Source organism: Podarcis liolepis (assembly GCF_965112155.1).
Source record: "Podarcis liolepis genome assembly, chromosome: Z".
In the NCBI taxonomy this organism is placed as follows: Eukaryota; Metazoa; Chordata; class Lepidosauria; order Squamata; family Lacertidae; genus Podarcis; species Podarcis liolepis.
In genome coordinates, this window is record NC_139570.1 from 2,461,484 (window position 1) to 2,487,724 (window position 26,241).

Below are 26,241 nucleotides of genomic sequence, written 5' to 3' on the forward strand. Positions count from 1 at the left end.
CAAATCTTGCTGTGGCGAATTATGGGAGGTTAACAGTACAATTGTGTCAGTAATTATGTGGTGTTACATGCAGTTAATGGACACAGAAGACAAGCTTAGGGAGCTTGCAGTTGAAACTTGCAGTTCAGGGAATAGGAGGGAATGAAGAGTCATGGGTAATGAGGGAAAGCTCTATTGGGTTTTTTTTGTCCTGACCATTTTGATTTTAAAGTTTAAAGCTATTGCAGTATGAACAAAGCGGTATAAAATGTGTGTGGTTTAAGCAAGCAGGGGAGAAAAGTATAGATGCATTAGGCTATGTTACAGTGTATTATATGTGTGGTCCCTGTTCCACATTGGGCGAGGATATGGCTGAGAGAGAAAGGTCTGTAAAAAACACTTCGCTGAGCATAAAGATCCCACCTCATATTCTCTTCAGGTTGATCTCTGCTGTGCTGGGGGCAGGAGGAGGGGGGAGGACAGGTGGGGGGGGACAGGAAGTGGACTGGGGATGATAATATTTTCTCCCCCACTCCATTTTCAATTCTCACCAGAAGTTGTGAGTAAAACAAAGTTATATGAATCAATATTATGCTGTATTTCCATTAAAGGAATTAGTCTTAAGTAATGAATAGACTCCAGACCCTTTAAAAATGTTTTCTAACTTCACACAGCAGCATTTTTTAAAAAGAAAAGTGGGCAGGGGTGCAGTGATGATGAATAGGACAGAGAAGTCTTCCTCTATCCCGTCCAGTGTATACTGGGGAATGAAAACACATGTCATGAACATGGTTCCATTCCAGCACTCTTGGTATCCCTGTTCACCCATCTGCAGAGAAAGTCGCTCCTGGGGCAAAATAGATTCCAGAATATTGAAAATGAGAATGCCTTGTGTTTTGGGATTCTAGTGTGAATGTTTCTTTGCTACCCAAGATGTATTTACTTGCACTGTAGGAAAGACGAGGCTTCATTTTACTTGCAGCTGCTTAGCATATGCTTTTGAAGCTGGATTTGAGGTTGCATTCATAGGTTTTATGATGGATTCTCAAGGGGCTCATTTAGAATATGCCTGCTCTGTGTGCTTGGCCCTGTAAGTAGTGTCTGAATTGCTGTAGTCTGTATAGTTCTGGACTTTCGTAGTGTCTCATAACAGAAGCCTGCTTCAGGTATTCCCACTTTCCACCAGAGTTTGCAGAGGAACAAATGTGTTGTTAGTAAGGCTTTCTGTACTGTGGTGTGTAAGAATAATCTTTAAATGTAGCTATTTTTTAAATGTTGGTGTCCTTGTAAATGCCAGTGAACTTAGCTGTGTTACATACACTCCTTTGCTTCAGGAATAATAGAATTATAGAGTTAGAAGGGGACCCTGAACATCAGTATAGGAATCCTGTACACACCCTTCTCTGGGTGGGCCATTTACCGACATCCATATCCCCACTTGTTCTTGGAAGCTCAGGTTGTGCAACTTCTCTAATATGAAAAGCGTGAAGAATATATAAAAATGCACACAGTACAGATGGCCATAGATACTCAATTAGAAGCTCCCAAATAGATTAACTCCCAAATTCCAATTGCCAGCCTACATAGAAGTGTGTTGGGTAGCATCTTTAAATTCCACTTGCTCCTGTTCTTACAGACCTTCTGAAGAAGACAGTGATTGGTTATATCGCAGCAGCTCCTGAGAAGTAATAGCTGTAACTTAACATTGAATTATCACCCATAATGTGCTAAGCGCTCTACGGAGAAGAACACCTCTCTGTGTGTTCTGAGGAAATTGTGCTGTTAAGAGGTGCACTTGATTGGTGGCTGCTGTACCATGGAAAACTGGGTGCTTCTTAGTGATGTTTGCATGTGAAGCTTCAGTTTAAGAATTATTACTTGTTCCTAGAATTAGCAGTTGGCTCCAGGGGTCGCAGATACTTCTTATTTTCTTGCAGAATGTGAAGAGCTTACCTCCAAAGGTGTCTGAGGTTGCAGCATTTCACAGGGTGGCTTCATTTCCGCCCAAAATCTGAGCTGCGTGATCAGCTGTGGCATGTCTTGTGACAATATGAATGTAGCATGAAGTAGAGCAGGAATGAGGAACCGGAGGCCTTGTTGCTGCACTACAACTCACATAATCTCTGACCATGGGGCAGGTTGGCTGGGGCTGATGAAAGGGGGAGATCATAGAATCATGGAATTGTAGCGTTGAAAGGGAGGGTCATCTAGTAGGGCTCAAACCCTGAGATTAAGAGTCTCATGCTCTACCAACTGAGCTATCCCAGCAACAACTGAAGGGCCACAGGTTCCCCATCCTTGGAGTTGAGGCTGGAGATGGAGGAGTATTGTGTTGGAGGAAAAAGAATGAATGCTGAAGGCTGGAGTGGTGGGGAGGAAGAAGTTTGAGAGAGGCCCTTCATCTTTACGTGACATCTCCTGACGTCTCATTGCCTTGCACAATACATCTGACAAGGCCTGGCATTGTGTTAACTGTTATGCACAGACAGCCTTTCATAAAGGTGGTGGAGGGGAGTGATGACATTTCCTCACACAGACTGGCCACCTGCAGAGTCTGCTTCAAACAGGGTGAAAAAGATTTCACTGCTTCCTTATGGTTGCTCCAGGCAGTTTCTTGCCAGAGGAAAGGACTTTGCTAATTTTCTGTCCTGTTTGCGTCACTGTTTTGTACTTGCCTTTGCTGCCTGTGTTAAGGGCATTCATTTGATAGTGAAACCTTCTGTAAGGGGATATCTTTAATTCATAAATCTCTAATACACAGTAGCACCTCCAGAAAGAAACATAACTTGCCTTAAGTGTGTGTCATAGCCAAAGTCTTAATCTCCATCTAGCGCCCACCAGGGTGCCCTAGGTGGTGATCTGCATCTATCCCTGGTTGCCCAAAGTTTGCTTGCAAATGCTGCAGTTCTTGTGTGCTCTTACCTGAGAGATTTCTGTTCTGTTATATTGCCTGACCTTTGCATTACAGGGTACATGCCTGAGACAGGTTTTTTGGGCTGGAGGGGGGAGTGGACAGAGCTGCATTGGAAGGATGACCAAATAGGCAATTGTTTCAGCTGCTTTCTCTAACAATCATAATGGAACTGGTCTGCAAGCCAGCAGCCAGACATCACCTGTGCCAACTCACAGGGTGTTTGCTGCTTGTTCAAATACAGCAACAGAATTAGGATGGGAGTATGAAGATGCTTTGCTCTGCTTATGATTTGGGCTTCATAAGAAAAATAGGTAGCACTTCATGCAGCCTTAAAAGAACTAACAAGACCTGCAAGCTTTCTCAGAACTGGCCAATTTTTGTATGCAATTGTTGGGCTGACCGTTGTTCTCAGTTTTGCATTAAATGTCCTGGTTCTTTTTGTTGCTGTTTGCAGAAAGGAAGGAGAGGGTTTTTTGGTAGAAGTAAGTGGGGAAGAATAATAGTTAGTAATATGCAAAGCCATTGGTTTTAAGTTGTTGTATCTTCCTTGGTATATCAGTTTTAGCTGGTGCTCTGGGAAAGCCTATACAGTACAGTGGTACCTTGGTTCAAGAACAGCTTAGTTTATGAACAACTTGGATTAAGAATGCTGCAAACCCAGAAGTAGGTGTTTTAGTTTGTGAACTTTGCCTTGGAAGCATGTTCTGCTTCCTGTTGAGTGTAAATTGAAAAACGCTTTGGTTTAAGAATGGACTTCTGGAACAGATTAAGTTCATAAACCAAGGTACCACTGTACAATGTTTGAGCACAAACCACAGGAAACATGGACAGACAGACATGTCCTTCAACCATAGTCAGGAAGTTGTCCTAGTGCAGTGAATAATATTTTTTTGGGGGGGGGTCTTGTCCTGTACTTGCCAGTTCTTGCACAGTACTTCCCAGTTTTTAGACCTTGTTCCTCTTGCTTTTAAAAACTTATGGTGCACAAATATATACATTTTTCACTGCTAATGTGCATCCTTTTTGCAAACCAGTCATATGGTTTTACGTAGCATTTAATGTGTGGGGCAATATGAATGAGATAAGATAGGGGAGATCTGCAATAATTCCTTAATTGCTGCTGGCCAGGACTAAGTTTTCCTCTATTGCAAGTGGATTTGTAGCTTATATAATGGCAAGGGTCAGTATTCAACTCCACTGACAATATTGTGCCCTGGAGTTTCTTAAATGGCAGCACAAAGGCCTCTTTGCCAATATATATTTTTTCTTCCCTTCCCCAAGTTGTGTTCAGTGTATTGGCAATAAGCTGAGCTTCTGCAAATGGTAAAGTATTGTCTGCTACAGCAAGCCTATAGTAATCCTCTGCTGTCATGACAAATAGCTGAGAAGCTGTGGGTCTAAACACTCTGACAGTGTTGCATGCAAATGTGAATTACTTGGTTCTTTGCTTGTGAGCGATTATTATGCCTGCTTTCTCCTATGGTTCGCTTTTTAGTAGTGCCTGTATATGGTAGCGATCAGTCTGAAAAATGTTTTTGAGTGCATGGGAATTGAGAGTGACCCAAAGCATCATGGTAGGAAAGCACTTGCCTCCTGGTTAGATTGTTAAATATTTATTCCTTTATGGGTGTGGTTTTCCTACAATGTTCTGGGGCTCTAGTGGTGCCTCAGAAGAAGCCTGTTTGAGAGGCTTTCAGCAGAAAGAGCAGTGATGGTCAAATAGCTCCCTTGAATAGATGCTTTGCTCACTGTTACCAATCTCCCCCAACACTGCACAGTTTCAGGAGGGTGTTGGGCATGTTTTAGGGGTGACTCTCTTGGTTCAAGTGTGACAACAGGCCTGGCTAGTGCTCTATTTGAGCAAAGTGCGCACCTTAGGGCAGAGGTTTTCAACCTTTCTGGGTCCATTGCTCCCTTGACCAACTACATTCTTTCTGTGGCTCCCCTGTGGGGTCAGGAGCTCAGTTATGTCCCCCCCCTTGCCTGCAGAGCTGGCAGCCCCTCACCCTTTTTCAAACACCCTCCCTGGTGGAGTGCTCCCTCAGCCTCCTCTCCCTTCCCCTTGGGAGTCCTCTGGGCAGCTGCTTCCACCCCCACCCCCCGCAAAGAGAGGAGCCTCCTCACCCCCCCGGGGGGGCTGGGAAGAGGATGCCCCCAGCCTTAGCAGCCTGACAAACACTGGCCAAAGGTGAATGTGACGCCAGCACTTTACTCACCTTGGGAGGCAGCAGTGGCCGCTGCAGGCACCACCAGGCATGGCGGAAAGTCTCTCCTTTGGCTCCAGGCACTCAGCTCCCAGGCAGGCCTTGCACACAGCAAGTCGAAGAAAGGCCAGTGTGTTGCTTACCTGCCAGACCTCTCACTTGTCACTTGTTTGGGAATAGTCCCAAAAGCAGGGGCTGGTGGACTGGTTGTCTGGGCTCCCTCACCCACTTGCTTGCTTACTCTGAGGCTCCTCAGCTCCTGGCAACCAGCACCCCATGACCAGTCCCAGAGACACCATTGGCCTGGGGAGCTTGTAACCTGGGCTTCAACAAACAGCAAGTCTTTGGGAATCAGACACGAGATGGCATCAGAGGAGGGAGGGAAGGAAAGAGGGACTGAGGCCAGGGTTGCCTGTGACACCCCTCACCATCATTCAAGGCACCCCAGGGTGCCACGACACAGGTTGAATACCACTGCCTTAGGGCATGTCTAAGAACTTGCTGCAAAATTATGTGTTCCTATGGCAGATGTGCAAGGGACTCTCAGCAAGGGTCAGTAAGTGGGAAGTGTTCCCTGAATATTAAAGAGGCTGAATTAATGGGCTCAAATTAACAGGTAGATCCAGGGAATGCTTGATGCACTGCTGGTCAAGCAGACCTCATTTTGTGAGGTCCACAACCTGGCTACCTCTGACATACAGCCACATTCAAACTTCATGAAATCTAATTTCTGTACTCCTGTACTGTATGTTTCCCTTATAGTAGTAAGATAAATTAAAGACTGAGTACAAGGGCTGAGACTGGGGGGCACCTAGGGTGAGTGGAAATCACCAAGAGGCCACCACTGATAGGAAGTGATGCATGTTGCCAACTCTTCCATGGTTCCTGCTTTGTGTTCCCTCCATTTATCAAAATTGCCTGCAGCTAACTTCTTTCAGGAAGAAGTGTTTGTGAAGTAATTAAAGCAGTTGGCTGGAATTTAAGTTAGTAAAATAAAACTGTTCCAACCCGTTTCTCTTCGCCTCCGCTGTTTGCTGTAGCAACATGTTGTGAGCGGAACTGTTTGTTTCAGCCTCCTCAAGTCTGAGATGGTTGTGAGACTGGCGTCCTTGCCAGCAGGGCTCAGGTTGTGTGCGCACACGTCTGCCGCTTCACCCAGCCTTGCAATGAAGTTGGCCAAGGTTGCCGCTGCATATGCCCACAAGAGATCAAACTGGGGGGTAGCTTTGTGAACGGTCCCCCCCCCCCCCGTAACTGTAGGGTTGGGAGGGAATGACTGCTGACCCAGCTGGGGAATAGGCTAGGGATGGCTGGAAAATGAAGGTTTTACTTACTCTCTTTCCCCATAAAGCAAAGGCTTTTATGATTTCTGCCATGCCAGCCCCTTTCTCAAGCCTAAACTTGATAGCACAGTTTGGAAAGCCGAAAGCAGCAGGAAGCTTTTTTGCTCAACCCAGTACTTCAGTTATGACCATTTACATCCCTCAAGAATAGCAGGCAGGCAAGAAGTTGTTGAGGCTTTGCTAAGACCTGGAGATGGGGCTATATCTGTCGTGCTTGCTGAAGGGGGCGTGTTTTCCAGTGTTTTCCTTTCTATTCTAACACCTGTTGCTTTAGTGTGCATGTTCTTTAACTGATTCTCAAACATTTTTTTCAAACCCAGGTATCTCCCCTGTGCCATAATGGGTCTAGCTTTGTTTCTGGGCAAATATTTTAATTTGCAAACTTGCTGGTTTTTTGTTTTTCTTTAACAGCTGATGGGCCTTCTTAAGACCATAAGAATTAATGAGCTGGTAACTGATCAAAGAGAATCCTTATGTGTGCCTTGAATGGAAATGTGGATAACTGCTTGGAACATATTCTGGGGTGTTGTGTGACATACTATGTAGATAAGTGGTTCTCAAATGTTTTTCTCTGGGCCACACTTTCAGAACAAAAAATTGCTCACTCCACATCATTTTTTAAAATTATTATTAATAAGTAGTACATTGCAAAACAAAAAGCAACAACTCCTAATAATGCTTAGTATATGACATAAAACACATAGGATATCCATAAAGTATAAAACAATGCAGCTACGTATGAACATAAATCATTCACAAGTTATAGTACTGATTGTCCTTGAATCTTCCTGACACAGTTGCCTTCCTCTGCTGCTTCACCAGTGCACTGTGCCACACAGTTTGAGAACCACAGTGCAGATGTTGCTCCAAAATCCTTTAGTCTACCTCCTTTCCCTTGAGAGAGTGATGAAGAACATCTGCACTAGTAGTCTGGAAGGAATGTAGGCTGGTTCTGGTATCGGACTCTTGATGTAGAGCTTGCTGTGCAAGGGTGCCTTCTTCCCCATGTCTGAGAGTTTCCATCTGTTTTTGTTCAACTTGCAGGTTTGCAAGGAGGGAAGAAGGGCATATGTTGGAGAGAATGTGGAGAGAAGTTTTGTGAGTATCTAAATATTTGTGTGTTATATAAACTGGTAACTGGTGGTCCAACGCGCAGCCTGCAGGTTCTGTGTCAAAGTACTCCTGCCGCCCACTTAGTATGAAAAGTTGGGCCACCCAGACCTATCCTCCCCCCCCCCCCCATGTCCTTCATAAACGTGTGAAAGCTAACTGCACAGCAAACTTTGATTTGGTTACAGAAATTGTGAATATCAGGTGTGGCTGGACCAATATCAAAGTAGCCCATTTTAAGACTGAGATGGCATAGAATCTGGGGATTGTGTGCAAGGGCAAAATTGCACAAGCTCAGAGTGCTCCCCCCAACTGCCCCCACTATCAAACATGTTGTGAGATCAGGGCTGTCCAAAATCTCACGGGAGCCTCCCAGAGCAGAAAAACCTCACATGGGAAACACTTTTAAGCCCTCTGCCTTGTTTACCAGGCTCTGGAGGCTCACGAAAGATCTCTTGGGGAGGTCTGAAGATACATTGGATGCCTGCAATTGGATCCATGTGAGGGCCTCCAGAACCTAGTAAGCAAGGCTCTCCTGCCCCCTCTCTATTTATTTATGTTTATTTTTTGATGTTATGCCTAAAGCTATGAACACATAAGTTGTGGTTCCACTGTAATTTCTGGAGCTTCTTTCTTACCCCAGCAAATTGCCCAAAGCAGCTCATAGTATACAAAGATGACAGTACAATTTTACTAAAAAGCAGCACATTAATTCAGCATTTGAGTTCTAAAATATTTCAGTTGTAAGATTAAAATGTGTCAATTTTCTCTATAGAGAGCATTTCATCTCTGAACATTAGCATGAGCTCTTGTATATGAATTTGGCAGGCCCTCCCATAATCCCTCCCATAATTTTCATTGTGCTTAAAGGCTAGGGGGGAAAAAGGCAGTAGAACAGAACAATCACAGGTTGATGGTCTTAAAAAGCTGGCTTTTATAGTTGTATCTTACCTTGCAGTCCACAGGATAAAAACCAACACACACTGTGGGGAAAATAAAAGACATTTTAAATTTCTAACATCTCAAGCTTAAGTGTGTAAGTGAATTATCACCCAGAACGTGGAATTTCAATCTAGGTTAAGAATTTTGCCCTGTCCTTTTTACTTATTATCAGGTGGGTGTGTCTTCATAATCCTGCTTTAGCGTTTGATTGTAAAGGCAACCGAAATATTTAGTTGGGTTTTTCCATGATGATTTCACATTGTAAGGTTTGTGACGGAGACATGCTTAAAAGCCTGGATCCTTTAGGGTACAGATGCCTGTGTACTTAGACAATGAAATAATCCAATTTTAGCTTGGCGCTGGAGAAGAGTGTCACGCCAGAGCAAATGCAAATTGCTGTGCAGCAGCTGGGTTTGTCGAGCAATTTTGAGCTTAGAGGGTTCCAAGTACAGAGGAAAAAGTGTCCCCCTTTCCCCTCTTTGTGCTTGTTAAAAGCTTCTGAATATTTGCTTTTGCCGGAAGCGTAAGTTTGGTTTACACTATGGCTGTTGGAGTTGCCATGAAATGTATATTTTGGATTATAGAATATAAAACACATTATTTTTCAAGAACTCAGCAATATAGTAGAAACTGAGGGACCTCTCTAGAGGGCTGAAGAGCTTTAATGTCTAATTTCAATTTTCTATCTTGGTTATAATACTAAGTACCTTCGTTGCTTTTAATGGCAGGGGTTATTGACTGTCTCAAGTCTCTCATATTTTTTGTCTCATGGTATTTATTTTAAAGTTTAAAAAGGTTGTGCAGAGATTTCTCTGTTTCCTCCTAGACTAAAGCAGGTGTTGGAATTCATTTTGCATCAACTTTATATCTATTTTTGGAGAGTATTGCATGTGTGGAGTCAGATCACTTATTACATTGCAAAAGTTTTAACTTCTACCCAGCATATGTATTGTATGTGTGGCTTCATTTTTTTAAAATATGTCTAGGCAAATAACATTATAATGTGTGGGGTTCTGGTCACTTGTTAAGGCTATTTTATGAGTTGTGGGCCAGATGGTTCATGGTGAAACAGTGCAGAGGTTTGACACGTGCAGTTTTGAATGCTGAGCAGTCAGCCATTCTAACATTGCAGAACAGATATGTCAGGCTTGGGTTTATACACATGCAGGGTGGTAGTGTGAAGAGAACTTACTTGAAGCTTGCATTTCAGTATCCTGCTAGTGAACTTTTAAAGATGAAATCCCTTGAGAGTTTGCACATCTCTACATCTCAGTCACACAGCAAATGCAGATAGCCAACCTGATGCCCTCCGAAACATTGGACGGGTACTAGTCTGTTGAAATGGATCTGGTGTAGGGGAATAGAATATTTGACAAGGTATCAAGAGACCTAGAATATTTAAAAACCCCTACTCTGTGGCTTTCATTGGATCATCTTGGGCAGAGATAGCATTAACTGACCCAACCTGTCAATTAATACCAGAGTGGTATTGAGGAGAAAATAGGGGACACCAGGTGCACTGTCCTGAGCTCCATGAAAAAATCTTGAGGGTGAGGAGAGAGATTAAAATCCTGACAGATATAGCATAATTCTATTCCATGCATAACAGGGATGAAACATCTTGTGTTTGGAACACAGGTACAGTAATGAGATTTCATAGTGTGATAGGAGATGGTTTTGCCTGACCCTACTGCTTTCTCTCCTCTGCCCTTCACTAGCTTCCCAGCTCATACAAATTGCACAACATAAAATGAGCTGTGCTTTATAATCATAAGCATGTGTTTACTTGCTTGTTTTCCCCCTTTGCATGGAGATCGAAGTCTTCTCCCTTGCACATATGAATCAACTCATTGATCCTTGGTAGTGTGCCAGTGAAAGGCAGCTGATTATTGAGACAGCCTTTCTTGCTTGCATAGATCACCACAGAAGTAGCAAAGCAGTTTTGTCTCACATCCAGGGTGAGTTCTAACTTATTGATGGTAGGGAAACAAAAGCTTCCTGCTTGCTAAGATCTATGTCCTTTGATATGACTCTTGTTAGCAGAGATTGTATCCTGACGAGAAATACTAGTTTCTTACAATAGTTTTTGCAAATCATATAGATTGGGGTGGAGGAGTTTTTGTATGACTGTCTCCTTGTTGTAACTGCTTTTTCAAGCAGATGAGCAGGGAGGGGGAAAGGCGGAGACAGCTCCTATGTTACCTCTGCCTTGAAATTCAGTTCCATCACGAGAGATTTTTATTTCCAGAATATTAGCAGCGGACATGAAAAACAGTTTCAGATGAGCACCAACTTATTCAGGCTTGCTTTGAAATATAACTGGTTTTGGTCTTTCTGGATTCTATGTAAAATTCCATTCGCGGCAAAATGGAGAAGGGATGCATTGCTTATGGGAAGTAAGCTCTTAATAAGGACGTAGGTGATATTGTGAGGATCGCTATAGGTCTGCATTGGCAGTAGAAAGGAAACCCGATCAAAGCTCCTTTAAGCTGCTTTAACATATGGATTTTCAGAAGAGGAAAGTGCAGCCCAGAGAGCTGTCTCACTCTTGAAGGATGACATTCTCTGATCCTGACTGTTGACTCTGCCTGACAGTTATTCTGCTAAATGCCCCTCCTTTTATTCCACAAGGGGATTTTTGTTATTTGAATAATCTTAATGTGTTGCTTAAAGCAGATGGGATGTTTGCTATTTTGCCAGATCTTCAGTTCTGGGCCCACTTGAGAGGAAACGGCTCTTACAAGTATGTGTTTGAAGAAGAGAAAGGGGCTTTACAATGTACTGCAATGAATGGGGTACAGCAAGAACAGTTGGAGCACAGCTCCCGGACTTTTATTTATTACATTTACATACCAGCTTTTTCTTCCAAGGAGCTCAAGTTGGTGTACATGGTTCTCTTCTTCTCACCACAACCCTGTGATGTAGGGTAGGCTAAGAGATGGTGTTTGGCCAAGGTTACCCAGGGAGCTTAATGGCTGAATGGGGATTCGAACCCTGCTCTTCCACACTGGCTTATTTTCAGACCAGGATTGATGATGCCATCTGAGAGTGCACCGGGGTATTTGACAGTTAGCTGTGACAAGTGAATAAGATGATAACAAATCTTTTAAGTTGTATTACCATTTGACAGGTTAGCGCATAGAAGAAACTGGAGATGGAGGAAAATACTCAAGCAGAGCCTGGATACGGAGCGTTGTATCTAGTTCTTGTTCTACTTGGAGTTAGACCCATTGTTATTAATATGCACGACTAACTTAAGCCCATAAATTTCATTGTGTCTACTCTGAGTAGAACTTGGTTGGATACAGCCCTTATTTCCTTTGATGGGGTTCCTACTTCATGGTAGCCATTGTAATATTCCTATGCAAGTTTGTTTACATTTCTAATTGAATTTTAAAGGTTGTATATCAGCTGGCTGAAGACCTTTTGCTAAAGCTCAGTGTTGGACCTAAGAAGTTGGAACACTGAGTTTAATAGGGCTATTCCTGAGGTAACTATGTTTCTGCCCCACAGCTTATCAGAGATGTGAACCCCACCAGCTAAGTTCCAACATGCTAGCCACCCACCACCCTTCACTAGATCCCTGCTCATCTCTGGAGGACAGTAAGCAGGTCCTAATACACTGGGCGTTATGCTATGTGCTGCTATTAGTTTATTAGATTTATAAAATGGATGGACGCAAACTGCCTGTATGTTTTGGATGTTGCTTGGGGGCAGGGCTGTGGAGGCTGTCATGGAGAGCTCCTGTGCTTCAAAGTTTGCCAGGACACCACTGGTGAATAGCAAACCTATTGTCGAGAAACAAATGCTTCATTTTCACAACTAAACAATGGATGGTCTTGGCATTGTGACTGACTTCACTGGCAATTAATCCCCACTCCAGTGAGCTATGCTCACATGATTTATTAAGATGACACGGCGCATTAGGGTACTATGCTTCCTTTTTAAAAACAAGAGCATTTAAAGTCTTTATCTTGTTTTGTCAACAGGGGAGCTACTAATACTGACGGTATGGATCATTCTGTGCTCCGAAGGGAGGTGCATCATGAGAGGTATGCGTTTTGGTGCAAAATGAATAATGTTTAATACATTAACACTGCTCAGTGCTTGTTTGTTCTCTTAAGACAAATAAGGTTTTTTCACCAGAGTTTTGGATGTTCTGCCTTTTGTTTACCAACCTCTGGTGGGTGGTGTTATAGTTGTACAGAAGCTCATCACTCATGCACTGACAAACTTGTCTAGCATGTAGCCTATTGTGAGGATTCTGCCAAATCAATTACATTATGTACAATGTTTGTTAAAGCCTGTTTGGTCTTAAAACAGGATGTGAAACTTGATGAGCTGATGAGAGAATCATGGGTTTGGCAAAAGAATTGAGGCACATGCTTGTAATTTATGGATCAGAAGGGGCTGAATGTTACACTCCCATCACTTTTTAGCATATTTCTGTTGCCATATCCAAGTGTTGCCATAGTTTTTAATATCAGTAATTTTGGCAGTATCATTGGGAAGGATTCCACCTTTCCCCTCAATTGCATTTTGATTGTCTTTTGTTAGAGAGGCAGCTCTTATTTGCCAATTACTTCTAGTCAGAATGTCAGTGAGATTGCAGCTGTCTGCTGTTTATAAAATGGTTAAAACCCTCCCAATAGCCTTGTTTCCTTTAATCGTACCCTTCGCTGGCACGTAGCCCTTCCCCTTTCTTCTTGCTCTTTACTCAGCCAACACTTAATTCTCATTGTTTTGTATTTTCTGCTTGAAATCAGCTTGCTATGAAGCCGTTTCTGCCTCACAAAGAATATCCATGTGCATTTGGAATTCAGAGGTTTTTGAGGTATATGGGGAGTTATTACTACCATTTTCCTAACAGGGAAGGAAACTGTTTCTTCTGAAAACATGACACAGGAATGAGACCACTAGCTGAGGAGCTCCTTTGAATATTCTTGCTCTATGAAAATGCATTCCGTGCATTATTTGCATAAGCAGCAGATGCAGGATCCTAGTTTGCACCCTTGTGGTATTGTTCCTTGGGCACAGGTGCAATTTTGAGGTGGCAGGAGAGCTTCATTGGTTGGTCTCACCTTTTTTGAGACATCACCTACTTAAAAAAACCTGCTTTTGTGATGATGGTTATTACATTTTGTTTAAACACACTGGGCAATTTTTAACAGAAAGGTTGGTTATGAATATTCCTTCATCATAAATTAAAAATGCACACATTGAAAACACAGGAACAATTTTTTTCCTTCATTTTCTGTTGCATGAGATTTTCCAACTGTTCTTATGTTCTTTAAATGCTGACTTTCAAACCTGAAATCGATTTTCGTGTACGTGCTATAGTTATCTTTCAATTTCCGACTTTTGCCGATATGTCATATTTACACTGGGGATAAGTGGACACTGACACGTAGATCTACCCTAACCACATGGTAATTATTGTTTTGCAAACTTAATTTTTCTTTATTTTTATAGTTTTGTAACCTAAATATTTGTATTTTTCAGATTGGACCATGGCTTCTAAGTAGACAAAAATGTGTAAACAAGCCTGATGCCTTTTGTTATGCTATTTTTGTCTGGTCAATACGAAGAGTATCGGCAAGAAAAACTGACATTCTGTCACCCTATCCCAGTATTCCTTCAGCAATTAGACCTATCCTGCACTCTGAGGAACTCCCAATATCAGTTTTTAAGAGGTTTGTCTCTTCTGAAGATGAAGGAGGTGAACATGGTGAAGAGCACAACTGGATCATCTGTGTGGATCTCAAAATGGTCAACTTCTTGCTTGGACAACAGAAAGGCTTTACCAAGTACCTGAATAACAACAGCTTGTGGATATCACTAGGAAACAAAAATAGCAGTCATTTGTGTGATCCTTGGGTTCTCGCCAAACCACGGGAACCCCAAAAGGCATACTCTTCTGTTTTCCTTTTGTCCAGTCTCTAAGCATTTCCTCACAATTCTGACAAACAATATGCGGAGCCCATTTCTTACCTTGGTCTCCCAGAGGAATTTCAAAATAGCTTTTATAGGCATGCCTCACAATCACTGTTATATTGCGTCTTTGACGAGGAAGTGTATAGCAGCCACATACATAACAAAAGTCATCAGGCTTGTTTATACATTTTTGTCTACTTGAAGAAGCCATGGTCCAATCTGAAAAATACAAATATTTAGGTTACAAAACTATAAAAGTAAAGAAAAATTAAGTTTGCAAAACAATAATTACCATGTGGTTAGGGTAGATCAACGTGTCAGTGTCCACTTATCCCCAGTGTAAATATGACATATCGGCAAAAGTCGGAAATTGAAAGATAACTATAGCACGTACACGAAAATCGATTTCAGGTTTGAAATCAGCATTTAAAGAACATAAGAACAGTTGAAAAATCTCATGCAATAGAAAATGAAATCCCCCCCTCAGTATACTGTGTATCCCAAGGGAATACATTTTTTTTGCATACCTCCAACTACATAGATATACCGTATTTTTTGCACCATAACACTCACTTTTTTCCTCCTAGAAAGTAAGGGGAAATGTCTGTGCGAGTTATGGAGGAAATGCCTACAGGTGGCATGCCTACGGATTTTCCTCCTCTAAAAACTACGTGCGTGTTATGGTCGGGTGCGTGTTATAGAGCGAAAAATACGGTACATGTCATTTTCAATGCTATACATGTCACATTCAATGCTATATAAGTCATATGGTGCTACTTTGGCTATGTGTTTAATAAAATATTGAATTCTTGCATTGTGAAAAACAAAGATTATGCTGAAAAGTGAAAAACATGAATTGCAAACTTCAGATATGAAATCAGCATGTCAAAATTAGGTTAGAACAACTGCAGGTGTCAGTGCAACAAAATTTTTGTTTCCCAGTGAAATTGATTGCAGATGAACATCTTGGAGAACAGAAGCTGAAGTTCACATCATGTCAAAATTGCATATATATTTATCTGTCTGAAAAGTTATTTGTTAGCATGTAAACTTTTCTTAACATTGGAAATCAGTTGATTCAATCTTTGATAGTAAGTTTTTTCAAGTGACATGACAAAGAGCGATAAGATTGTGCAAGATATTCTGATGTCCTATGTAGCTTTGGTATTAAACAGACAAACAGCGCTCTGATCTTAAAATAAATTGTCCCAATATGAGAAGGTTATCAGAGATAGATATACTTGTTTAAATTAGTGGTTCCCCAACTTTCCCCCCTGTGGTCCTCTTGAAAACTGCTAGGGGTCTTGGCGTACCACTACATCATTTTTCAGCCTGTTGTACCAATTGTAATGTGCTGGGCTAGGTACCATATGATTTTAAATTGTCTTTTTATTGCTGCTTTTATTTCTTACAGTTCCTAGAATTCAAATTGTAATATAATGAAAGACAATATAAGAAGTAAAAGAAGCAATAAAAATACAATTAAAAATAATATAAATATTTAATGTGAACCCACTGCAGACCACTTGAATGAAGCTTGTGGACCACTGGTGATCCTTGGACCACAGTTTGTAACTCTTTGCCTAAACTATATGATCCTAACATTATCTTGTCATGGCTTCTTTAGATTTTAGTCAGCACATGATGATTTGGGAGAGCACTACCAAAAAGTAGCCATCTGTCCTCTGTCAGACCTTCCAGTTGTCAGTATCCTTCTTTCTTAAATTGTGGTGTTCAGAACTGGATAAAGGACTCCAAGGTGATCAAGGCAGAATAGAGCAATACTATGACTTCCCTTGATCTGGATGTTCTACTTTTGTTGATGTAGTCTAGAACAGTGTTTCCCAACCACTGTTCCGCGGCACACTAGTGTGCCGCGAGATGTTGCTTGGTGTGCCGCGGGAAAAATTAAAAAATTCGAAAGATTTTTTTTTTTAGTCAAATTTTCGATTGGGGCGCCGTCACTAGATGACCCCTGGGGTTCCCTCCCTCCCTCCCGCTCTGCGCCTCCCTCCTCCTCCTCCGGGGAGGCCCTTCCTGGCTCTCGGCCAAGGCTTGGCGGCTGCCACCCACTCACTCGCTCGCCCACCCGTCCCTCCATCCCTGCACCCGGCCTCTCCCCCTCCGTCCCCGGCGCGGGGGCTGCCGGGATCCGTAGTCCCCTCGCCCTTGGGCTCCGCACCCGCGCGGGGTGCGCGAACTACGTTTCCCAGCGTGGCCGGGCGGGCCGGGCGTTTTGTTTGAAGCGCTCTTCTCCCGGCCATGGAATGAGCGTAGCGGCGACGGCCGGGTGGGCAGGGGCTCTTCCGCGCAGACCCCGCGCAGCCTGCCTGCGCCCCCGCGGAGATCGGGCGGCAGGATGGAGCCCGGGGATCCCCGCGGAGGCGGAGCGGCGGAGGTGGAGGCTGCCCCCCAGGTAGGGCTGCGTCGGGGGGGTTTTATTTTTGCAATGCTGCATCCGCGCCGGAGGGGATGCATCGGACCGCGGGGAGACCCCTTGGCGTGCGTGCAAGGCAATGCATGCGTGCAGGCGTTGCATGGAGTGCAGTGCAATGCAATGGCAACGCGGCGCCCTGCATGCATGCATGCAGCTTCCACCGGCGCTCCGGACTTGGCAGGTGAGGGGGGTCCCCAGTGGGCGGCAGAGAGAGCCGGGAGGGCGAAGGGGAGCCGGGGGGGAGCAGCGCTGCTCCCCGAGCCGAGCCCGGGGGGAAACTTCGGCGTCGTTGCGCCGGGTGTTGGAAGCGGAGGCTGGCGGGGGCCCCTCACCTGCAAAACCTGGTCGCCTCTCATATATTTCGTGCATTGCATTCATCACCCGCTTTCTCCTCCAAGGAGCTCCTGGGGGCGCGCGTGGTTCTCCCCGTGTTATCCTCGCAACAACAGCCCTGCGAGGTGGGTCAGGCGAGTGGCCCAAGGGAGCACCCAGGGATTGTCCTGGCCAGGTGGGGTGATTTGAACCCTGCTCTCTGCCCGGTCTTCGTCCTCATTTAGCCCCCACATGTGCATGACTGTGCATGACTGAGGTTTTCCCCCCTCGTCTTGGCTATGGTGTGAGTCTGTGCTGTTAATTAATGGGGTTCTGCCTTCGGAGAAGTTGAGCCAGCCCTCAAGGAGGTGATTATGTAATTTGCTAGCAATTCATGTCCCTCCCGGCGTGACGCTGCGCGCTGACGTCACGGGTCTGTAATGGTGGTGTGCCTCGAGATTTTTTTCATGAAACAAGTGTGCCTTTGCCCAAAAAAGGTTGGGAAACACTGGTCTAGAATAGCAATAACTTTTTTTGCTACAGCATAACACTGTTGGCTCGTGTAAATTAAGCTTGTGGTCTACAAAGACCCCCTACATTTTTTCACATGTATTACTGGCAAGCCAGGTTTCCCCATCTTACATTTGTGCAGTTTGGTCTTTGTGCCTAAGTGTAGATTCTGAAATTTTCCCTATTGAAATTCATTTTGTTAGTTAGCTGCCATGTTCTCCTATCTGTTAAGGTTATCTTGAATTCTGATTCTGTGGCATCAGGTACCCCTTTCAGTTTGGTGTCCTCTGCAAATTTGACGAGCATCCCCTCCATTCTTTCATTCAACTCGTTTATAAAGGTGTTGAACAACAAGGGGCCCAGGACAGTACCCTGCAGCTGCCCTCTTGTCGCTTCTCCCCAGGATGACGAGGAACCATTAGTGGGCAGTCTTTGGATTTGGTCAGTCAGATGAAGTTGACTGTACTGGGGATTCACTTGGTTTCGCAAGGATGGCAGTGCTAAAGGTTTCACAGAAATGGTGGGCTGTGAGAAGGGGGGTGGAGAGAAAGGTATAATCTATGCAGCCTTCCTCAAACAGGTTCTCTCCATATGTTTGACAGCAGCTCCCAACAGCTGAGAGAGTGCAACTGGAGAACACCAGGTTGCGATAGTTTGTGAAACTGAGTCTTAAAATCCTGTACTAGAAACCTTTGGTGCACTTTCATTAGCCATTTCATCAGACGTACAGCTTTCTGCAATCCTGGCTTGAAGAAACAAACTTCCAAGACTAGCCCCCCCAAATGACCCCACTGTGGAGCTCTAGTTAACACTCTGCATAGACTTGAATAGTTATGAATGCTGTTTAATTATCCACCTACTCCTTAATTTTCTTGTCAAATTGATATTCAGCTCTTGAAGGATGTTGCTTCTCTGTCAGCTGGATAAGATCATGTAACCTAAAGCGTTTTCTGTCGGAGTAGCTCCTGTTTAGTTGCTTGTTCATGGCAAATTAATTGTTTTTGGGGAAAGAGAAATGAGGAAGGAGCGGTGGTTGGCTGTTAGATGCATTTCTGTTTTTAATAACTTTTAATTTTAGCTTTCAGCCTGTCATGCTTGCATATTTCTGAAGGGCACCCCCCCTCCCCAAGTTAAATTTGTCTGAGGACATTGAGCCCCTTGAAGAAAGAGTGGGATCAAAATATGATCTGTGTAGAACTCTTTTGTTTCTCTTTAGTAACACAGTCCAGAACAGAAGGCCCAAGCTGCATTCAGAGCAGTTAAAATAGATTCTCACTGTTGGGAAAGACCCTTAGGACCTTTGCAGGACCAGCCCTGCCCTTAAAGGCTTCGGTGGAAAAGATTTCTGTGTCGCTTTCAACAAATATTCAGTTATTGAAATTGTTCCTTCCCCCTTAAAATTTCACCGGAATTACCGTATTTTTCGCCCTATAGGACGCACTTGTTCCCCTCCAAAAATGAAGGGGAAATGTGTGTGCGTCCTATGGGGCGAATGCAGGCTTTCGCTGAAGCCTGGAGAGCGAGAAGGGTCGGTGCGCACCGACCCCTCTCGCTCTCCAGGCTTCGCGCACCTCTCCGCAAGCAGCGGGAGCCTGGCACTGGGCTCCCGCTGCTTGCTGAGAGTTGTCTGCAGCGCGTCCAGGCTTTGCTGACCTCTCAGCAAGCAGCGGGAGCCAGCGCTGGGCTCCCACGGCTTGCAGAGAGCTGCCTGTTTGGGGGCTGGGGTCGGGGGAAGCTTGGGCTTCCCCCGCCCCAGCCCCGTGCCTGGGGGGTAAATAATTTTTTTCCCTTTATTTCCCCCCCCCCAAAAAAAACTAGGTGCGCCTTAAGGGACGGTGCCTCCTATAGGGCGAAAAATACAGTAGTTGCCCATGTGTTTGTGAACTTGGTTCAAAGGGTTAGTGATTATCTTTCAAGTCCATGCAGTTTGGTACAATGGGACCGTTCCTCCCCGTCAAGCATCTTTAGTAAGGTTTATCAGCAGAGGCCCTCTGCTTTTCACTAACATTTAAAGCATGTTTGATTGGGATTAGGGTGAGAGCTTTTTTCTAGGTGGAAGCTCCTTCCTGCAGAAAGGCTGCCCTGCCCTTTCTTTAATGGCACTTCTGCTGCATGGCAGAAACCTTCCTCATTAGGAAGGCTTTGGTGCTATAAACAACATCAGCCACCAGGCCTGCACTGTTCTCCTGTCTTCCCAGTTCCACATGTTGCTACTACTTAACAAGGATTGGGTGGAAGGGCAAGACAGGGGGAGCTATGTGTAGGTGTAGTGGTAGAGCCAAATCAGTGCTGTGCTCACACTCCAGGCAATCAGAGACCCTGAGGTTGTCTAAGGCTTTGACTACCTGGCCTGAGACGTAGGGAGGGTCTAGGGTGAAGGAATCTGCTTAATGTGTTGTAGTGATCTCCTCTGTTGTTATGTGTGAGGTGTTTGCCAGATCTATCCTCCAAGCTTCCATCAGAAAGTTTGGTGTGTTCTTCCATTGCCACTCCTTGCTGCCATTCCAGAGGTAGATGAGTTCCAAGAGTGTTGGGGAGTTCTGTTGGTTCTAGTCTCTTTGTTGTTGTGATCTGTGTTGATCCGTGATCTGTGTTGATCCTCTTGTGATAAGATCGAAGGGGAAGCCCCAGCAATATTTAATTCCAGCTTTTTGCAGTTTAATTCTGTAAGCACATAAAGCCTCCCGCCCCCCAGAAGCCAGACCTTCATTACCATAACTGGACTGTTTTTATAAGGATATTAGGTTCCACAGTTTGTTCCACATTTCCTCTTTCTTCCTGTAACGGGCAGAGCAGACAATTATATCATGGAGGAAGTACCCTCAGTTTGGGTCTGAGTGCTTTTGTGTGCAGAGATTATGAGGTCTGGAAGCATTGATTTAAGCCATGTGACAATAAAATGTGCAAGATCATTTCCTTCCATGCCCTCTTCAAAAGAACGAAAATGTAAAATTATTCTCCTATTTAAATTTTCTGCATCTTCAGGCATGTTGCGTATATCTTTTTCTAATTATTTGATATTTTTGTAATGGATTTGGCTTAATTCTTTTGTTGTTTTCTGTTAAAGAGTCAAGCCTTGTGTTAAGTTCTGTCAGTTTTGATTCCATTGGAAGCATTAGTTCTTTTCAAGTGTTTTTAATAAGCTCCTTTATAGCATCATAGTGCTGCAAATTCTTCTCTAAGTTATTGCTTCCATGTTCTTTCTCAAACAAGGAAGAGGCCTCTTTTGAGGGTGGTGCCATCTTGGCTGCTGTCTCCATTATTGTCTTCATCGCTGCCCTCTCTCAGGCAGGAAGAATTAAGAGACATCATCTTTTACTTTCAGCTTTTCTGAATGCATTGCATTCCCCTCTCCTTTCTTCAAGGTTTGGGTTTTTTTAGGCAGCAGGGGCTTTTGTTCCAAGCTGTTTTTCTGGGCTTTGGAGGAGAGCTTAGAGCAGAGCTTTCCAAACTGTGTGTCGTGACATGTTAGCGTGTCAGCTGCAGTGTGTAGGTGTGTTGCATGAATGCTCCCCATGCTCCTCCTGGGGCTGGAAGGGGGTTAGTTTAACCTCTGGTTTGCTAGTACAGTAAAAGTGAATTACCATGTCGTGAAATGATGCATGTCTAAAAATGAAAAGTTTGGAAAGCTCTGAGTTTAACTGGTCATCTTATTTCCATCGTGGCCATCCCCCCGACTGGCTGAAGAATTGATGGTTTCTTCTCCCGCTGTCCTTAGGACAGTTTGAGGCAGTCCATGTTCTGTTCATCTGTACATTTTTTTCCTCAGGTAAGTGAACTTGTGTACACCAGGTCAGATGATTGAAGGAAAATAACTTGAATCCTTCTTCTACCTTTCCTTTGTACAGCTCAGTTGTCACTCAGCTGCTGTGCTTTGTAGCTTGCCCATTAAAAGAAGAGTCATGAACATCAGTTTAAATCAGGCATAGGCAAACTCTGGCTCTCCAGATATTTGGGACTACAATTCCCATCACCCCTAGCTAACAGGACCAGTTGTCAGGGAGGATGGGGATTGTAGTCCCAAACATCTGGAGGGCCAGAGTTTGCCTATGCCTGGTTTAAATGCATGCTCTTAATCTGTTCACATAATCACCAGAAGGTGGCATTACTGATTTTGAATAAACATCACCTCACTTTCTGGGTCTTAAACTTCATTGTGTAATAACTTTGCCCCTGGGTGCTGCAGAGTGTGACAGAAATTTGTGCAGCTAAGATTCTTCAATGTAGAGGGAGCTGCCATATTGATCTGTTTTTATCCTAAGCTGCCGTCTAATTCACTCCTGTCATATTGACAAAGCTTCACTCCCCCCTCCCCCAAATGTGAAGTTTATAGCAGGCTTACCTAGGGATTGGACCAAATCATAATTCTTTGGAAAGCAGGAATATACAGTGGTACCTCGGGTTACATACGCTTCGGGTTACATACGCTTCAGGTTGCAGACTCCGCTAACCCAGAAATAGTGCTTCAGGTTAAGAACTTTGCTTCAGGATGAGAACAGAAATTGCACAGCAGCGGCGCTGCAGCAGCGGCGCTGCAGCAGCGGGAGGCCCCATTAGCTAAAGCGGTGCTTCAGGTTAAGAACAGTTTCAGGTTAAGAACGGGCCTCCAGAACGAATTAAGTACTTAACCCGAGGTACCATTGTAGCACCAAAACGATACAGCATCATTGACAGTCTGATAATACATATGTTTACTTGGAAGTAACCCCCCCCCCCCCCGATAAGACTTGCATCTTTTGTTTAAACACATAGATTACACAAAGTCAACCTGAGTAGTCACATACATTGTAACTAAGTTTGAACAGGTCTTTAATTTGAATTTTCTGTGACCCTGCAAGTGCTGAATTATATGAATGGGAAACTGATGCTGCCATTTTTTTCAGAATATCACTTTTAATAAGCAGGTACATCAGTGCTGGCCTGAAGTACATAAAGGACAAGATGTTAATCATTTGTTCTAATTCACTGTGTTTGTATTCTTCTCTTAGATAAGGCCCCACTAGTGTTCATCCAGATTTCTGGCCAAGTCCCCTGTCCTCTTAGTACCAGTGGTATAGAAGCATTAAGTACTCCTAAACCTTCCACTGGGTGCTGTATCCCTTCCAGAAGACCCTGTTGCACATTCTGAATTCCTTTAGCTTCATTTTGGTGCTATAAGCACTATGATGGGGGCACATCCTTCTGGAGCGGAGGAGCAGATAAACCCTGGTCTACTGATAGTGCCCTGTTTTTGACCTCTTAAGGCTTTATTATTCAGAAATTGAAAACGACACTATACTTTTGGGTAAGTTCCTCTCTTGAGAAATGCCTGTGGACTATCATGTCTTCCGTAAAGTCTGCTTTTGCTAGAAATGTCTTATCTTCCAGAGGTGGATCTAACAGAAACATGGCTTTGGATTGTTTGTTACCAGCATGTCAGCCGAATACCCCCCCCCCCAACCTCCAGAAAACAATTTAAAAACAAAATTAAAAAGCAGTTTTAAAGAATGTAAACAGTATTCTCTGCTGGGTAGCAGCAGTCCTTTTATAGTCTATCAGGCCCTGCCCTAGGCCTGGTGGAGAGAGGCAGGAGCAGGACCCTCAGACTCTCAGCAGGTGCTCTGTGTCTTGTGTGTGTGCGCACTTGCATTGCTCTGTCCCCAAACTGTAATGAACTTCTTAATGATCCTGAGTCTCACACCTGCAGGCAACTTGACTAGGAGGAAATTAGTATGAGGGTATTTTTCCTATGATTTTTGGGTGGTGGGGTGGGGGGAACAGGAAGGAGGATACAGTGTGAAGTTGAAGTTTTCCTCTAATCCTTGCTTTCATTACATAGCTGAATAGAACAGAATTGTGTGTTTGTGTTATATTTAATGGTGTTTGGAAAGGACAAATGTACTGTGGAAAAACCTTTTAAGACCTCAAGCTGTCTAGATCTTACATGATTAAAAGGTCACAATTTGAGGCCAGCTTAACCTATAATTCCAACCCTGAATAGCAGTGACATGTCATCTGAGAAGCAAATAAATGTGATCCCTGGTGTATAAGGATGCATTAATTCAACAGTTCTATTAATTAATTAATGTTTTATTGAGTAGATTCCATATTTAGTTATTGCTTAATTGGTAATTGTGTGATTTTCCTTTTCTGGCACGCTTTATATTGTCCTAGAGATGAAGGTGTTTTTGAAAGAGCGTGCAGTGCCTGTGCATAGTTGCATTTATTGCCACATGGATCTTGCAAGTTCTGGAAATATGATGGATCTAGCTCTTTGGCTGCTAGTAGCAGTAGCTTAAAATATAGCAACTCCATCCTTAAGCCCCCTTATATGAGAACTTTCTTTGATGCAAAGAAGAGGTACTCCCTTGTGTTTTAATTTCCGCATGTTGTTGAGTTCCAAATGGAAAACAAAGTCTACATTTTAGTATAGTACAGTGGTGCCCCGCAAGACGAAATTAATTCGTTCCGGAAGTTTTGTCGTCTAGCGAATTTTTCGTCTTGCGAAGCACGAAATCCCATAGGAATGCATTGAAAATCAATTAATGCGTTCCTATGGTCAAAAAAAGTCCAAACAAAGCCAAATTTGGTACAACAACAGTTTATTAACTGCTCTTTAAAGTCACACATACTGTAAAGAGCAGTTCAAAAATTGAAGGGAAAATAAATTAACTTTATAAACATGACAGAAAAACATTTAAAAATCAACAAAGTGCACAGTACATTTTCTAAGACTCTGGGGGACCACTCGAAGAAGGCTCCTCTTCCACTCTTTGCTTCTTGGTCAAGAACCTGTCCATAGTCTGCTGCTTCATCCGCCTTTTCAGCAGCTCCCTGAAAGGCGACATGACCCTCGTATCATAAAAGTTCCCAGCGTCATGTGCCACGTGCTTCTCAGGGTGGTGTAGATCTGCAAAAGTCTGCACCTCCTTCCACTTCAGGCAAATGTCCCTCAGTCTTTCGGAGGACAGCCGTTCCTCAGTTGCTTCCTCCTCTTCCAGTGAGGCCTGCTCCTGTGCAGCCTCTGCCTGCAGTTCGACCAGCTCCTGGGTGGTCAGCTCGTGGTCGTGCTCCTCCACCAGCTCGCAGACGTCCTTCTCTGTGACCTCCAGGCCCATGGTCCTCCCCAAGGCAACAATGTCCTGCACCACTGTTGACTCTGGTGCATCAGAGTCACTTGGTGCCACACAGTCCGGCCACAGGCTGCGCCAAGCGCAATTCAAATTTCTCTGGCTGATCCCTTTCCAGGCCGTGGTGACCATCTTCAAGCAGGTGACGATGTCGAAGTGGTCCTTCCAGAATTCCCTCAGGGTGATGGTGGTGCAGTCAGTCACCTCGAAGCATCGCCTGAAAAGCTCCTTGGTGTAGAGTTTTTTGAAATTGGCGATGACCTGCTGATCCATCGGCTGGAGCAGTGGCGTGGTGTTAGGCGGCAGGAACATGATGTTGATGAAGCTGAACTCCTCCAACAAGTCCACCTCAAGGCCTTTAGGATGGGCAGGAGCATTGTCCATCAGAAGCAAAGCCTTCAGCGACAGGTCGTTGTCCAGCAGGTACTGCTTGACAGCAGGGCCAAAAGCAATATTGACCCAGTCCACAAACAGCACACGTGTGACCCAAGCCTTGCTGTTGGATCGCCACATGACACTCAGCCGCTCCTTGTCGATCTTGTGTCTCTTGAAGGCCCGTGGGTTCTCCGAGTGGTACACCAGCAGGGGCTTGATCTTCAGGTCGCCGCTTGCGTTGGCACAGAAGAGCAGGGTCAGACGGTCCTTCATGGGCTTGTGGCCAGGCAACTTGGACACCTCCTGAGTGATGAAAGTCCTTTTGGGCATCCTCTTCCAAAACAGCCCGGTCTCGTCGCAGTTGAAGACCTGCTGTGGAACGTAGCCCTCCGTCTTCACAACCTCCAGGAACTCCGCTGCAAAGTCCTCAGCCGCGGAAACATCAGAACTGGCAGCCTCTCCATGCCTGACCACGCTGTGGATGCCAGATCTTGTCTTGAACCGTTCAAACCAACCTCTGCTAGCCTTGAAGACTTCTGGCTCAGCTGAGGTTCCTGGCTGTTCGCGGACGAGGTCAGCGTGCAAGGCCTTGGCCTTCTCACAAATGACGGCCTCAGACACTGTGTCCCCTGCATGCTGCTTCTCTTCTATCCAGATGAGCAGCAACTTCTCGACCGCCTCCAGAACAGCTGGGCGGTTCTTCACGATCCTGGTGACTCCCTTGGCTGCATCAGTCGCCAGGATCTTCTCCCTCATCTTCAGGATGGTGCCGATGGTCGATGGGTTCCTCCCGTACTCCCTGGCGATGTCCGTCACACGCATTCCGCCGTCGTGCTTCCGGGTGATCTCCTTCTTCATTTCCAGCGTCACCTTCTCCTTCTTCCTCTCGCCGGCCACCGCAGCAGCAGTCTTCTTGGGTCCCATGGCAGCACAGCTCTTACCTTCGTAAACTCAGAAAAAGAAAAAGAAATCAGTGATGTGCTTCAAACCCAAAAAATACAAAAGCACCCAGCCACCCACCACACAGAAATTAAAACCCAGAACCAAGGCCTTGAATCCCAAGCACCCCAAC

At 44.4% G+C, this 26,241-nt stretch overlaps 1 protein-coding gene and 1 long non-coding RNA gene across 5 annotated transcripts in view; both read left to right on the forward strand.

Annotated features, from left to right (window-relative positions):
• The window catches only part of LOC310698904, a 400,562-nt gene that overhangs the window by 317,885 nt on the left and 56,436 nt on the right, over nt 1–26,241 (forward strand). The window lies entirely within an intron of this gene.
• KLHL13 (kelch like family member 13) overlaps nt 1–26,241 on the forward strand; it is an 80,017-nt gene that overhangs the window by 3,789 nt on the left and 49,987 nt on the right. For 3 of the 4 annotated variants that reach the window (XM_083486409.1, XM_083486408.1, XM_083486412.1), the window contains exons 2-3: nt 7,485–7,538; nt 12,482–12,544. In XM_083486409.1, the coding sequence (XP_083342535.1) occupies nt 7,510–7,538; nt 12,482–12,544 (92 nt within the window). In that variant the 5' untranslated portion in view covers nt 7,485–7,509. Of the gene's footprint in view, nt 1–7,484; nt 7,539–12,481; nt 12,545–22,678; nt 22,970–26,241 lie in introns of those variants that run through there. The other variant, XM_083486411.1, reaches the window with a different exon arrangement.